Raw genomic sequence first — 16,736 nt, forward strand, 5'->3', positions numbered from 1 at the left:
TTTCAAAATAGCCTCACTATTCAAAGGCATTTTGCTCAAAAATTCCTTCTGATCCTGAATGTAGCAAAAGTTTTCATGAGGATACAACAAAGTACTAGTAGATATCAGCAGTGTGCTGAATTTTTAGAATTTCCTACACCCACAACATGGGTCATGTTGGAAGGCAACAAGAGATGGTGAAATGGTCAGAAGAATTTGCCAGATTCTGTCATTACTTGAAATCATCCTTTAGATTCTGAACCAGAACTTTAAGAGATGTAGGTATTGGGTAAGGAGAGAGTGAGAGCGTGCGCTAAAGAGAGACTGAGATTTCTTTAGAAAAAGTAGAGGCATCTATAATAATAAAAGGGTAATATGCTAATTAGACCAGATGTCTTCCGTACGTCATCCCATACGTCCTTCCTGATGAAGCCGGGGCCAGAGGGAAGCCAGCCCGGGACCAAGGCACCTGCAGGTGGCCAGAGGAGGGAAGCCTGGGTGCCAGAGGGAAGCCGGTGCCGGCAGCCGGGGGAAGGAAGGCCTACTCTTGCACGAATTTTTGTGCATCGGGCCTCTAGTTTTTATATAAAAGAAGAAAGTCACTTGACATTTAAAGTACAAGTTAGAAAGCAGGTTTCTAGACTCTTGAATACATCATTGAGTATTTAGATAATGTTTATCCAAATAAAATTAAAAGTTGTCGGACCCAAGTTCTCTGTAAATGCGCAAGTTTTCCAGAGAGAAAGTGAATCCAACACTGCAGGTCAACTTTGCAGAGCTCATGCTGTCATTTGCTGATGCAAATCTGCTTAGGGATTGATTAACAAAAGCACAAACATTCATGCCCGCAGGTGGGGTGGTGTCGTAACTTCAGCTATGTATCCGTTATGTTGGACATACCAAAAATTAGTTATCATACCAAACTGTCCAAATTGTTTTTGGAGATGCTCCATCTTTGTCTGAGGCACCAGGTTAAAAAACACTGTCTTAAAGTATGGATCTCACATAGGTCGGGGTGGTTAGAGAACCCAAGTCAAGCATGCATTTCAACATCATTTCTGATGAAGCTCACTACATGCTGGTTCCTAGCAACCAACCATTAAATTAAGATATTAACCGTAGACAGCTATCGGCCAATAACTGAGTTTCTAAAACAAAACCACATAATTAATTAAGCATCTTCCCAAACTTGGGGTTTATTTAAGGTGTTAAGAATGTAGATCCATTACAGAAAAGTGACACCATTTAAATAACATCTCCCTTTACTTATTTTGTTAGCACCATTGGCTTTTTGAGAAAACCGGCTTCCTACTTTATATAAAAAAAAAAATTATGTTCAGGTCAATCTCAAGATAAATAGGAAGTATTTCTTGAGGACAAAGTAGTTAAATTTAGCTTTAGACCCAACAAAAATAAAAATTCCTGGAGCACATATTCATTCATCAATTACTTTTAACTTTTATTTTATGCCTATGTGGCCACAGATTCTAGATTTGGTGAGTCATACAGAAATGAGTGACAGTTTCAGCCTTGAAATTTATTATCTCATGTAGAATACAGTATTAACAGCTAACATTTTGTGTACTTACTACATGCTAGGTAGTCTTCTAAAAATTTTCTATGGTTTATTCTCACAACAGACATATGAGGTAGGTACCATTATTAGAAATATGCTTAACTTGCCCAAAGTCATTGAGCTAATTGGATATAGACCTGGGCCTGGAAGAGAAACAATCTGGCTCCAGAATCTGCAGCCTAAACTGCTCCTCTACCTGCATGGCCCCTGCACACAACGGGCAGGAATCAAACTCAGATGCTGGTGGGGCCGGGCCATGAGTTAGGCCAGTGACTTGGTATCAATGGAAAACAGCCTCTACTCAGTTCCAGCAGATTGCTGCTAATTACTCCAATTTTTCCAAGAGCCATCAGATACCTGAATTATTATATGAAATCTTTCTATTTTTATATGTTAGAAATGAATTAAGACTATCAAAAACATTGTGCAAGCCAAACGAAATACATCTGCAGACTATATCCTACCCAACGACTGTAGGTGTGCATCTTTTGGCTTATACTATAAGGTCCAAAATATTTTGTGCTGCTTTTAAGGCCTCTCATATCCTGGCTCTCAACTGCTTTATTCCCTGCATCACACCACTGCCACACCCCACCCTCCGGCTTCATCCCACTGGACACCTCATCCTCTCCAGGGACCCCCACAGACCCCCTGCATATCCTGCCTTTGGGCTGTGTCCCAGTCTATTTCTCCCACCTGGGATGCTCTTCTCCTGGCTCTAGTCTGCTTCAAGGCCCTGTAGGAGGTACCATATGGGTGAGACCTTGAAGGATGTGTAAACTATCAACAGGTAAAGAAAGAACTGGCAAAAGTATTCCATTCAGAAGGAACAGCATGAACAGATATACAGAAATAGGAAAACAAAAGACATGTTGAAAACCACCAAACAGTTCCAGATATCTTTTAAGAGGCCTCAGTCCTTGGAATCTGGTCCTATAAAGAGAACACTGATTGCTGACATTCTTGACATCCACAATCCTTCTAAAAGGGTCCTTTGCATAAGGATCACTGATGATTTAAGGTTTGTTGAAATAGTTCAGATAAATATTTATGTACAGCCATAAGCAAATCCACAAGGAAAAACATAACTCAAAACAGATTTTTCCTTGAAGCTCCTTTCAGCTGGTGATAAAATGTCCGGCTTCAAAAAGGTTTTGAAAGTAAATGTGACCAATTAATATTTTTAAAGTCTAAAAAACTCTGAGAAGGCCCTAACAATCAAGTAAGCTCTGAAAGCTGTCATTTGAGGGTGTGCCAGTGGATTCCTGGCCATATTGGCAAGGGGAGTCTTGGGCTCAAAGTCAACCTCAGATTTCTCTCTGAGATAAGAGCCAGGCACATGGGAAAATAAAAGTTGGCTCTCAAGTTAAAAGTAGAGAGGGAGCATTGTTTAAAATGTCTACAGTGCTGGATTCTTCAATGTCCATTTTAGTCTACAATCCTAGAGCTAAGTCAGAGGGGTCTTGACTCTTTAGAACAGGTTAGCTTTACAGAAACCATTAACTATTAGAAATTCTACTATTATCGCTACTACTTCTATTACTACAACCAACAACAACTCGCCATCATCCATTACTGAGCATTTATTGTGTCTAGAACTGTGCTAGTTCCTTTGCATAGATGATCTCGAAGCCTCACAATTATTTCCTTTTTGCAGCATAGGATACTAAAGTTCAGAGAGATAAAAGAACTTGCCAAAGCCTCCTAGTTTGTCAGTAGTTGAACAAGATTTAAACCCAGGTCTGTCACCAAAGCCCATCTGCTTTCCACCTGAAGGAGATAACACATAGATCAGCACTTGATACAAAAAAAGGCCACCATCCCTACCGAGGCTCCCACACCTGCTGCCTTCGTCCCTCCAGCTCCACACAGGTCCTCGGTGATGCTTTAGGGCACAAACTTGGCCACAGGGTAGGACATTTGTTGGAGGGAGGGCACTAGCTTCCTGGGGGAGTGAAAGTGGGAGGAAAATTTACCCTGGGAATGGAAGGCTGGGAGAGGAAACATCCTCCTGATATGATATGAAAGAAAAGTTTTGTTTAATCTTCTCAGCACTGCCACATATTTCTGCAATGACCCCCCAGGCAGAGTATTTGTCAAGATATGTGGCAATCTGTACTTCACAGCCCACATGAAAATCTGGCCCACAGTCGGCCCCGATGGGGAGGCTGTTCCTCTGGCTCATCAATTCTGAGGTCAGCCCAATTGGCTCCAAGCCCCAGAGCTGCAAGGATGACACACGGGAGAAATATGTGCTCGTTTTCCCCTCTTGTGAGGTGCCAGCTCCCCTCATGCTGCCTGAGTCACGAAGGTCCCCATCGCTCTGAGTCTGAATCCTTATTGTAGTGGCCCACAACGAAGCAGTTTCCGGGTGTGTGTGTGTGCGTGTGTGTGTGTGTGTGTGTGTGTGTGAGAGAGAGAGAGAGAGAGAGAGAGAGAAGGAGAGAGAGAGAGGGAGGGAGAGAGAGGAGCTGCTGGGTGAAAACATCTGCACCAGCATTATCAATCTCCTGTCTCCCTCAAAGGGGCTTCTTTTTACAGAACAACAGGCTAGCTGAGCTAAAGTATGCCAAATAAAGTCTTGCGAGAGCTCTGCCATACGCAGACCAAATTAAATTAAGGGGCATAATCCTCCCTATTGTACCTATCAGCATTAAAATGGAGGATTACCATCTTGGGAACAAAGCTCCACATAAAAGTGTGTTTCCATTCTGTCCTTCTCAGTACGGGCTCACACAGGAAGTAGGGCAGGGAAGCGCCACACCAACCACGGACTTCTTTCACCCTGAGGCTTCCTTCTCCCTAGCCAAGTTCACCCACCCGCCAGGCACAGACGGGAACACCTTTTCCATGAGGCCATGGGCTTTCTCCCAGGATTCAGGGCTGGAATTGTCTCCACCAGTCACAGGGAGACAGTTTTATGCCCATCAGGATTAGTCTTTAGCTGGTTGTGATTTAAGATTTGCTGCAACGTAAGTTATAGAGAACATAGAATAGAAAAAGTGCTGGGTTAAATGTTTGGCGCCTGGAACCTAGACAGACATTACAATGTACTGGTTAAAAGTCTTGGCTCTGGAGTCAGAAGGCCTGTGTTCAAATCCTGACTCTGTCACTTTGAGTAACATTGGCAAGTTACTTGTAATCTCTAAATGTCAGAAATCATAAAATGTGTACCACTCCCATAGGTTTGTTAGGAGGATTAAATAGGATAATGCAGGTAAGGAAGTTGTTAAGGAAGAGCAAGTATTAGTTGTTGTTATTGTTGGAGACAGAAGATCCGGATTCAAACCCAGACCTGCCAGTTATTCTCTCTGTGATACTGGGTGACCCCCAGATTAGCTGATTGGGTGCACAAGTAGGTAAATCTGATACCTCCAATCTGGCCCTGGACTCTGGGCCAACATTTGGAAGCTACTTGATTAGAATTCCCCTGTCCACTTTACTCACCAGTAACTTGGAGTCAGTAACACCAGCCCAAAGGCTGATGTGAGAATTAGGTGAGATAACTGTAGGAAAAGGCCTGACATCACAATAAATGTGGGATGAACCTTAATGATGACCTCAACATATGCCTGGCATTCTCATTCTCAGCAATATTTCTTGTCCTGTCTAGGTCTTCTTATGAACTCTTTCTTCCCTCTGATTTTGGCTCTTTCCTTAGTGTCTATCTGTTCCCATCTCTTATCCCTTCAGGACTCTTTGTTGGTTGCTTCCCCAACCCATTTATTCTGCCTATTTTCTCATGCAGACGCTGAAAATGCCTATGGTCACTTTCCCAGACTCCCTTGCAATTCCCCTGCAGAGCCACATCTGAAAATTCTGTCCAATGAGATGTGAGGGAAGTACAGGCTGTCCTTACGTCGCACTCGATGTATGTCGTTTCGTGGTAACGTCGCCTTCTCCCATTTATTTATATTAAAAAAAAAAGTTCCATCATTTTGACGTATGTACATATGTGCTTTATGATTTTTATTATTTATTTACCACAAGTAAAGGTCAGGAATTGTTATCTTTTTAAAAAAAAATTTTTTTTTACTGTTTCACTTCATTACTGCTGTGTATGGGCTCCATATGAGTGACGTAGGTGCTTATGTAGGTGTTACATCACGCCATAGGAACGGATCTCCGATGTAACCCAAGGACCTACTGTATGCTGGGGATTTCTGGGAAAGGTTTCCTTCCTGACAAACAGAGACCCTTCTGAGGAGAGTCCCTTTCCATCCACCTCTTCCTTCCTGCTTTGGACATTGCCATCTGAGGAAGTGACACTTAGCATTACTTTAGCCACCGTGTGACCATAAGTGGGAGCACCACTGACATGCTGAGATAACAGAGCAAAGCGATGAAAAAACCTATGTCCTTGACGACATCCCTGAGTGGCTGATCCAGCACTTAACTACTTTCTGTCCTCAGACCTCTTATTCTGAGGAATCCCTTAATGTCTGGGTGGAGGCTCAGTACTTGCTGCTGTCAGCATCATCACTGGCATGTCCCACTTATCCTTATTATGCCCATCAAGCCCCCACTCCATGACGTCCTTCCTTTCAATCCCTGGGTTGATCCACGGGGCACTGAGGAGACCATCAAATACAGAGGAAAGTGGGGCCCCAGCCCCTGGGGCAGGAAGGTCCTGACACACTATCTGGTGAATTATTCTGGGCCTTGTTGTTGCTGCCACCACCCAACAATGAAGAAGGAAGAACATTTCTCTCATAAAAATCTGAATTCTGTGATGGTTGTTAGAGGGGATGGGGGTTGGGGAACTGGGTGAAAAAGGTGAAGAGAGTGAGACGTACAAATTGGTAATTACAAAACAGTCATGGGGATGTATAGTACAGCATAGGGAATATAGTCAATGATATTGTAATAACTATGTATGGTGCCAGGTGGGTACTGGGAATATCAGGGGGATCGTTTTGTAAAATATGTGATTGTCTAACCACTATGCGATACACCTGAAACTAAGATACAATAATATTGAATGTAAATGGTAATTGAAAAATAAAAATAAAAAAAGGAAAAAATATCTGAGTTCTGAAGAGTGGCCTTGGAAGTCAGCTTGATAACCTCATTGCATGCACTGGAAACAAGAAGAGGGAAGACTCAGCCCTTGCCCTTGAGAAGCTGACCTGCCAGCACTCAGTCAACCACAACACTAGGCAAACGTGAAGTGCTGCAGAGAGGAACTAACCAAAGAGTGCTCTGAGGACCCCATCTGTGAACTGTTAACACTCACAGTATCACAAGGAGCTTGTGCCAGATATAAGCCAATTCATCACCAAGTACCTTGTTTAGTTTAGCTGATTATATGTTTATTGGTAGCAAGACTTTTATTGAATTAATACGTGGATTGATTTACATTCAGACACAGGCTCATTATTTGGTCTTGCACTTTAAGTAGTACTTTTAAAACTTGCTATAAAGGTTCAAGAATTAAAGAGAATGAAGGTCTTCATGGATAAAAGGGATATGACGATGTATCTTGGAAAAAGAGGTAAGAATTGAACAGAAAGGAATGAGCAGAGAGAACAGAGGTAGGTGCATTGGGAGAACAATATAAAGTCTGGCTCCAGGTAGCCACACAGGGTCCAGAGGGTGCATAGAGGGTCATACAGGAGGTGAGCTGAAGGACAAATTGGAGCAAGATAGGGAGAGGCTTGATATAGCAGACTGAGAAGTCTGGACCTCTTTTAGTCTAAAATGGGAAGCCATTAAAGTTCTTTGAAAAGTCAGACTATGCTTCAGGACAATTGATCAGGTGTCAGAAATGAAAGCTGGTCTGTAAAGAGGAGAGAACAGAGAGAGAGAAAAAGAGATAATGGCAGGCCTGGACCACAGAAGAATGCTAAGAAAATGATTGAGGATGGGGTTAAGTGAGAGGTAGGGATCAAAACCGACTGCCAGGTTTGAAGGCCAGGACACAAGAAAGTGTTTGTGCCACTCACAAGAATGGGAAGGTCAGGTGAAGGAGGTGACTTGCTGGGGGCTGTTCTCTTGAGACTCTGGGATGTAAATCAGGAATACATAGGCAACAGGCTTTGGGTGTAAAAGTATAATGCTCAGAACAGAGATCTGAGAACCATGCTGACACAGCTAAGAGTTGGTACCAGAATACACCTGTGAAAGAAGATATCATCCAGGTGGAAAGTAAGAAAGAAGAGAGTCAAGGACCTGAGAATGGCCTGCATTTCAATGCTGGGTGGAAGAGGAGGAGGATGGAGACCGAGGACATCTTGGAGGAAGAACCTGAAGACTGCAGTACCGCAGACACCCGTGGGAGAGTGCGGTCCAAGGAAAGCATGGCCCGCGAATGGAATGCTTCCGAGTCTGATGAAGATGAGGCTCCAGCAACAGGGAGCTAATCTTCCTAAGGACAGTTTTAGGATGTGGTGAGGGCACAGATCAGATTTTAGGATTAAGGAGGGAGGTGTTGGTGAGGCCACTGACCTGGATGCTTGTCTGAGGAAGTCTGGTGTAAAAGTAAGAAGGGGAGGGACAGGGCCAAGAGCAAGCTTTGTTAGAATGGGAGAGGTATAAGCAAAAGGGAAAGAAGCAGCAGACAGAGAGATGTGAAAGCAAGGGGTGGGCTAACTGATGGTGGCAGGGCCTACAGAGCAGGAACACAACAGAGGGGTTACCCCGGGTGAGGAAGAGGACCTGTGGTCTTTTGAGATGGGAGTAAAGGAAGAAAAGACAGCTGAATATAAGGAGAGATTCTAAGGTGAAGGAAAGGGAAGTGGAAGTTGCTCACAGAACTGTCCTGATATTCTGAGTAAAGTTAGTCATCTGCCCAGCTGGTGTGGCTCAGTGGTTGAGTATTAACCTGTGAACCATGAGGTCACAGTTTGATTTCCGGTCAGGGCACATGCCTGGGTTTCAGGCCCAGTCCCCAGTTTGGAGCGTGCAGGAGGCAGCCCATCGATGATTCTCTCTCATCATTGATGTTTCTGTCTCTCTCGCCTTCTCCCTTCCTCTCTGAAATCAATAAAATATATTTTTTAAAAATAGTAATAAAGTTAGTCATCAGCTGAGGTTGAGGGGAGTCATGCTGGGGTTGGATCCATTTACCAGACTGGTTCACTGACTTGCCCAAGGACAAACAGCTGGAAAATGTTAGCACTAGGACCAAAACCCAAGTCTTCCACCTACCAAGTTCAGTCGTCTTTCTGCTGCAACAGAAATTCTAAATTTTGTTAACCTAATATGAAATGTTAGTCTATAATAGCTCCTCAAGTACCTTTAAAAAATGAGTTATTCTTACTATTTAGGAAAGTAGCCTACTTTAACAGTAGTCCAACAGTAATTTGAGACCACCAGAGAAGTACTGAGAATTAAATTTGTCAGATCTCAAAAATATTAATAAGACATTTCAAAAAATTAAAAATTATTTTTAAAAATTACAAATGAAGACCACTTCTTTTTCCAAGTGAAAAGATGCAAAAAACCCTTTCTAATGGCCTGCTTCATTCTCCAAATCTGGAGTAAAATTTTAAAATTTATCTTTATTTTTGAGAGTATTACAGATCTTCCCCTTCCCCCCTCTCCCATTGACCCTTTCTACGCCCCCACCCCCCGGGCCATCACTGCACTATTGTCTGTGTCCATGGGTTGTGTATATGTGCATACCAGTTCTTTGGTTGATCTCTTCTCACCTACCCACCCACCCCTGCCTTCCCTCTGAGATTCCACAGTCTGTCCCATGCTTCCATGTCTCTGGATCCATTTTGTTGGTCAGTCTATTTTGTTCAATTAGATTCTACATATAAGTGAGATCATGTGATACTTGTCTTTCTCTGACTGGCTAATTTTGCTTAGCATAATATGCTCCAGGTCCCTCCACGCTGTCTCAAAGGGCAAGAGATCCTTCTTTTTAACTGCTGCATAGTATTCCATGGTGTAAATGTACCACAGCTTTTTTACCCACTCATCTACTGATGGGCACTTAGGCTGTTTCCAAATCTTAGCTATTGTAAATAGTATTGTAAATAGGGCTGCTACAAACATAGGGATGCATATATGCTTTCTGTTTGTTGTTTCAGGATTCTTAGGATATATTTTCAGAAATGGGATCAGTGGATCAAAAAAAACTTTTTTTAATTTAAAAATGGAGTAAACTTTTAATGAGCGTTCCTATAGTCAAGTTGGGGGAAAATAAGAGAGGCAAACTTTATTCTAGTTGGACCTTCCCTTTGCATGGTTCACTCCTTCCTGCCGTTACCTCCTCCTCATGGTGACGTGTGTGCTGGGCCTGGAAACCTGTTCTGAGAGAAGGTAGGTTATGAGGCCGCCCTGAAGAACAGGAAGCCCGAGTTCCATGAGCCTCCAGTGCTTGGTGTCACAGCCTGGCCTGGCCTTACTTAAAGTGACTACATTCAGCCAGTGTCCTGTCCTCTGCAGACCTCAGCAGCTCAGGTGTACTTTGACAATAGTGCACTATGGCCCTGGGCAAGCTCTGCTCTACTCATCCTGAATTATATTTAACTAAAACCCGTGGGTAAACAAGAAATGATACTTCCTTCTTGCTTTAGCTTAAAACCAAGGTCTTTCAAAATTGGGACTATTGTCATATTCGCCTAGCCAATTCTTTGTTGTGGGAGGCTGTGCTCTGTATTGTAGGATGTGTAACATCTATTCACTGATTCCACTAGCACAACTCCTCCCTCTAAAGTTGTGACAACCAAAAATGTCTTCAGACATTGCCAAAATCCCGGGGACGGAAGAGGGTCAAAACTGTTCCCATTTGAGAACCACTGCTTTAACCTAATGAGGCCAAGTACAGGTTTTACCATGAAGAGAACCTAAGTGGCAGCATTGTCTTCAGATTACCCTGTAGAATAGAGACTTTGCCCACACGGCAATGGCCTCTACCACGGGAGAATCTGATAGGAAATACTTTTGGTTCCACTCTCTCCAACTAACCACAAGCCACTGAATTTGAGACTGAGCAATTTTACAGATAAGACTCACCGATTTTTCTCAGTGGCTGGACGAGAGTTGCTTGATGTCTCTGCATGGCCATTGGTAGATTCAGCTTGTGGACTGCTTTTATGGTCTACAAAACCCCTCAGAACTGAGAGAAAACACACAAGTACTTAGACACCTGAGCACAGATTCCGAAATAGCAGCATTAGATACAGTGCTGTCTCCACTCTGCAGCACCTCTCTCCTTGCCCTCCTGCTGCTCCCTGACTTTCTGCAGCCTCATTGAGGACATATCACCAAAACTGACCTGTTCTGTCATGGCAGACCTCATTCAGATAAAAATCACTCATGCTAACAGGAAAACAAGTTGCCTCCACCTGGCAATTGTGGGAGGAACTAGAGGCCCCAGGTGAGGTAGAGGGCAGCAGCGGTTGATGGAACAGCCCTGCGCTGGACAGAGTTAGTAGACCAGCTTCTTCCAGTCCTGGGCTGGCTGGGCAAGGCTGCCTGCTGAGGAGCATAGTAGGTCAAGGAGCAGGGAGGTTTTCCCCTCCTGGAGATTCTAACACATTGTTTGGCCCAAGCTTACTTGCAATACTGTGATAAGCAACATAAAAGGAAGAACCAACATAAAAAGAAAAAAGAGAAGTCCACATCTGGGACACAAATACCTTTGTTTCCTTATTAAGAAGGAAAATTGACACAAATAATTAAAAAAAATGGATTCCAGAGAGAAGAAGAGAGAGAGAGAGAGAGAGAGAGAGAGAGAGAGAGAGAGAGGGAGAGAGGGAGGGAGGGAGGGAGGGAGGGAGGGAGGGAGGGAGGGAGGGAGGAAGGAAGGAAGGAAGGAAGGAAGGAAGGAAGGAAGGAAGGAAGGAAGGAAGGAAGGAAGGAAGGAAGGAAGGAACATTGTTTGGTTGCCTCCTGCATGCATCCCAAACAGGGATCAAACCCTTAACCTGGGTATGTGTACTTACCGGGAATTGAACCTGCCACCTTTTGGTGTACAGGATGATGCTCAACCAACTAAGCCACACTGGCCAGGCCAAGCCAAATAATTCTTAACCTTGTTCTCTGGTCCATTTCAGCAGCACCAAGACCCACCACTCACTAATCAAAGCCCAAATGGTACCATCTGTGTGGAAGCCAGGATTGCTTTTGTGTGCACTACTTTGAGATCCTTAGTATAAAAAGGAGCAATAGCAGTTTGATAGCAATTCAGAGAGGAAAAGGCATAAGCAAAGCCAGGAGAGGCCACCAAGCCCATTTTGATGTGGGACTGTCCTTAGGAAGGTGCCTTAGGAAGAGAAGAGGCATCAGCACCTTTACTTGGAATTTAGCAAATGCTCCGGTTACTTTGCCTGGGTTTCCGATAAAAATGCACAGAATTGCTGTTCAGGTGATGGAAGGGAAAACTTATTCCATGTTGCTTACTCATTTACACTTCAGTCATCAAAATATTGATTTTTAAGAGTCATTTGAAGTATAAAAAAAAAAGCCAAACAGAAACTTAGAGAGTACTCTTAATAAAGCTTAGATGAAGCCTGTTCCTCTATCCCCAGCTTTGCTGGAAGAGCAGGGAGAAGGATTTGGGTCAGAGTAAAGAGGAAGTAATCATTACGTTGCACATCTGAAATTTAATATAATGCTATATGTCAATTATACCTCCATTTTTAAAAAAGGGTCAAAATAAATAAGTAAAAAATAAGGGAGGTTATCAAACTTGTCAAATACTTGAAGTCTGTCCTGGTGACAGTTGGAATCAATCGCCTGGCATCTCTCTGGCAGATTGTTAAACAAAGAGATGGGAGAAATGGAGATGTGGGGGGAAAAACATAAAAGTCAAATCGGGTGATTCATTCTAAGTGAATAGATCAGGTTAAAGGAATTAGACCAGTGACATCGCTGAAACAATTACATGATGAACTTAAATTGCAGAAATGTTCATAAAAACTAGACTTGAGGTGTGCACAGGTGTGACAACAGAGACCTCGCCTGCCTTCAGGTCCTGGTTTAATGAAATACAGCAATACTGGAAGAGACTGCTCTGAAGGCGATGAGCCCTTCCGAAGTGAGACTGAGCTCTGCAAGCCATTCATTTTCCCAGGAAAATTGAGCCAGTTCTTTACTGGACTATTTTGCAATAAGATGAAAAAGCATTTGACTAAAAGCATTTGACTATCAGGAAAGGAAGAAAAAGAAAGAAAACAACAAAGCAGGTGCTGCAAGCTCAAATGCCTTTGGGGCCACCCAGGTACCATAAATGTGTGTGGTGTCAGGTAAAGAGTGTGGGAGTGGTGGGGTTTGTGGTGAACCAAGAATGCATGCCCCATCTAAAAACATTCAGGTTCAAAGTTTTTAAAAAAACAACAACACTATGTCTGGCCAAACAGAACACATCTGTGAGTTGATTACAATAGGAGGACCTCTTATTTGTGGCTTCTGCCAGGGAGAAAAGGTCTAGATCGTAGGTAATAGCTAGCCATGCTTTTTTTGAAAGTGGAAAGTATCTCATTGTCTCCACCTCCAGGTCTCCTCAAGTTCAAGAAACACTGCTGCTCCCTGGGTTCCCCTTCTCTTTCCCCCCCACTCCCTAACCTCCTCCTGCCCCCTGGGAAAGCCCCAGTTCTGTATTTCCTTAAATCATAGGCTGGGTAACAGATTACAAAGCAGCTGGAAGTACCCAGAGCCTCTTTGCTGGGCCTGGCAGATAAACAGTTGCTGCAAACTCAACTGTAAAATCCAGCCAGGGCAACTCATCCTCACTTTTCATAAAATACCAGCGTTGGCATTAAAGGTAATATTTAAGAAATCATAGTTACTTCTTCTTCTTTTAAATTTCCCACCTGAGGATATTTTTTCATTGATTTTTAGAGAGAGGGAAAGATAGAGAGAAATATTGATGTGAAAGAAACACACCAATTAGTTGCCTCCTGCACATGCTCCCACCAGGGCCCAGGCTGGGAAAGAGCCTGAAATCAAAGTACATGCCCTTGACTGAAATTGAACCCAGGACCCTTTGGTCTGCAGGCTGATGCTCTATCCACTGAGCAAAACTGGCTAGGGCTCATAGCTGCTTCTTCAAGCAAAAGTCCAGGGACCTTCACACTGTCAAAAGGGGAGATTCCAGTGTTTTCAAAACGTTTGAACACTACTGATATAGTCCAATTCTCTCATTTACAATGATGCCAATTAAGGGAGGGCTTAGACCAGATACCCAAGTTTTCATTTCTTGTCCACAGTCCTTCCTCCCCCATGAATGTTCTCAATTAGTTTGAAGTCTATGTACACCGTCAGGATCATGGAAAGATCTGGCTAAAAAGCTAAATTTCCATAAATCTTAAGGTAAATCAGATAGAAGCATGTGTGCTCTGAGAGGACAGGTTGAAGGGAGGCAGGTGGAAGCTTATCTCTGACTACACTCCCTGCTTCTGCGAAGTCACCATTCAGGGTCCTTGCAAGGCTGCCCTGAATTTAATCAGCTGTTCTCTATAGAAAAAAAGAGTGGCAGACAGAAGGTCCATAGCAGGGGATCATTTCCAGTTCTGGAACCTTCTCTGGAATGTCCCCCAGGACACCCATCGCAGCTTCTAATGGCCTCACCTTCATGGTCACCAGGCTTACTACAGTCTTGAACCTGGGTACTTCCCCTGATGCCCCCTGTGACAACAAGGTGTGGATCACTGCTTTGGTCCGAAGGGTGCCCTGTGGAATGAAACAAAAGAGAAACTTCTCAACATTATGCTCCCATACCTAGATGAAATACCAAACTGGGAGACACAACTTGGCTAGGGAAACCCGCATTTGTCCTATGGTTTGAGGCTCTAGAATGATGAATCTCAACAGATTCAGTGCTTATTTTTAAGATTTAACACAGCGTGGTTGGAAAGGGCATAATGGTAGGGAACAAGAGAATTAATCATGTCCTGGCTGGGCTCCCTCCTAGCTTGGTGATGTTGAGTAATTCGGGAACCTCTCTGTCTCATTGACCACATTAGTCAAACAGGGCGCTGCGTGACACACAGAGGTCATGAGTGCACCAGGCCAGGGCTCCTGTTTGACAACTGGATGGCCTTCCTATTGCCTTTTCTGTTGCCACCACGAGGGAACCAGGGAAGTAAAAATAGGAGCAAGGTCTCCTCCTCCTCTCCACATCTATGTCTCTCAGGCACGCCTTTCCCCTCTTTCTCACTTGCAGCCCTGTGCACAGGTGGGTGTGGGTTGACAACCAGTTATGCTGTCACAGAAGAGAGGCCACACACTATTCCCAGTTGAGGAATACCACAATTGCAGCCTTTCATCCTCTAGTCAGCTTAGTTCACAGTGATACACACCTAAATATTTCTCTACCAAAACAGCTGATGGCTTGAGTAGAAAAATACCAAAGGGTTTATCCCAGCTATTACATCTCTTCTCCCATTCTCCATGACCTTCAGACTGCCTTGGGTATCTGAAGAGGGCACATTCTTTGCAGTGGGGTCCCTTGTCTTTAGAAGAAACCGTACTGGCAGCAGGGCCCCTCCTTCCCACATAGGGGGTATTCTTCAGGCTCTGCCCTGAGGCAGTCAATTCTTCCTCTGTCCCATCTCCTTTCTCCCTGATCTGAGATCCAGAGCTTGCTCTCTCTCCTCCTGTACCTTCCTTCTTCCTTTGGCTATTTCCAATTCTGCCTGTATTACTTCTAGAGATACCATATTAGAATATATGGGATCTCCGAATTTTCTCCTTTTTTATTTCCTTTAATGAGATATTTTTCATCCTGTCCCTCACCCTCCTTCTGGGTGACTCTTCTACCTAAGGCATCACCTTTCCATATCTAGCCTGGTGGCATGGTGTCTTTCCATTTGTTTAAGGCCAGAAAACATTCCCATGTTAAGTAATGCCAGCTGCTTCAGACTAATCTTTTTTTTTTTTTTAATAGTTACACATCTGCCTTTTTTTTTTTTTTTTTTTTGAGCAGCAGGAAGGACACTTCCAGCAATAGTACAAAAATTAATTTACAAAAGCAGGGATTCCGTAAAGCTGGCTGGAACCCTTGGGAGGTCATACATAGATGCTAACCCAAAGCAGCAGAAAGAGGACCCTACAACCCATGAAGAGCAAGGCCACCAAGGAGATGAGGAGCTATTTCCAGATGTCCCAAGTGTATTTGGTGGAGGTGACCACATAAACTAAGAACCAGGTGGTGAAGAACATGCCAATGACCAACAGTATCATGGTCAGATGGGAGAAGGCAGCTGGGTTCATTGGGCTGGTATATCTGCTCATGGCCTTGAGCTCCATTTGGCCGGGCACAGGATAATCTGCTGCTCCGCCCCAGACTACTCTTTTTTGTTGTTGTTTAATATATTTTTATTGATTTCAGACAAGAAGGGAGGGGGAGAAAGAAACATCAATGATGAAAGAGAATCATTGATTGGCTGCCTCCTGCATGACCCATACTGGGGATGGAGCACACAACCCAGGCATGTGCCTCGACTGGGAATTGAACTGTGACCTCCAGGTCATAGGTCAACACTCAACCACTGAGCTAGGCTGGCCAGGCCCCTAGACTACTCTTAATGAGGCATGATCCCTACCCTCATGGAGCTTGCATTCAAATACATAAAGTAAAACTAAAAAGAGATAACAGATGTGAAAGCACCCTGAAACTTTTAAGGTGGTGAGCTGGGTAGACTAGTGTTCCCTCAAAATTCTTTTTTACCTGGAACCTCAGAAAGTGACCTAAGTTGGAAATAGGGTCTTTGCAATGTAGTTAGTTTAAGATGAGGTCATACTACTGGATTAAGGTGGATCTTAAATCCAAAGATTAGTGTCCTTATAAGAAGTCCAGGTGGCCCTGGGCCTGTTTGGCTCAGGGGCTAGAGCGTCGGACCAAGGACTGAAGGGTCCCAGGTTCAATTCCAGACAAGGGCACATACCTGGTTGTGGGAGGCAACCAATTGATGTGTCTCTCTCACATCGATGCTTTTCTCTCCCTGTCTCTCCTCCTCCCTTCCACTCTCTCTAAAAATCAATGGAAAAATATCCATTGAGGATTAACTACAACAACAACAACAAAAGAAGTCCATGTGAAGACACAGAGGGACACAGGGAGAATGCATGGGACAAAGGAAGCTGAGAGTGGTGTGATGGACCTACAAGCCGAGGCATGCCAAAGACTGCAGGGAACCCTAGAAGCTAGGAGAGAGGCATAAAAAGAATTCTCTCTCAGAGTCTCCAGTAGAAACCCACCTTGCTGACACCTTGATTTTGAGAG

At 43.8% G+C, this 16,736-nt stretch overlaps 1 protein-coding gene across 1 annotated transcript in view; it reads right to left on the reverse strand.

Moving 5' to 3' along the window:
- Window positions 1-16,736, reverse strand: part of MYO3B (myosin IIIB) — a gene marked incomplete at its 3' end in the record, with an annotated part of 367,317 nt that overhangs the window by 111,124 nt on the left and 239,457 nt on the right. The window contains exons 28-29 of the mRNA XM_079782950.1: window positions 14,081-14,182; window positions 10,523-10,625 (exon numbers count right to left, since the gene is read on the reverse strand). Coding sequence (XP_079639076.1) covers window positions 10,523-10,625; window positions 14,081-14,182 — 205 coding nt within the window. The remainder of the gene's footprint in view (window positions 1-10,522; window positions 10,626-14,080; window positions 14,183-16,736) is intronic.

This window comes from Cnephaeus nilssonii, assembly GCF_951640355.1.
Source record: "Cnephaeus nilssonii genome assembly, chromosome: 10".
In the NCBI taxonomy this organism is placed as follows: Eukaryota; Metazoa; Chordata; class Mammalia; order Chiroptera; family Vespertilionidae; genus Cnephaeus; species Cnephaeus nilssonii.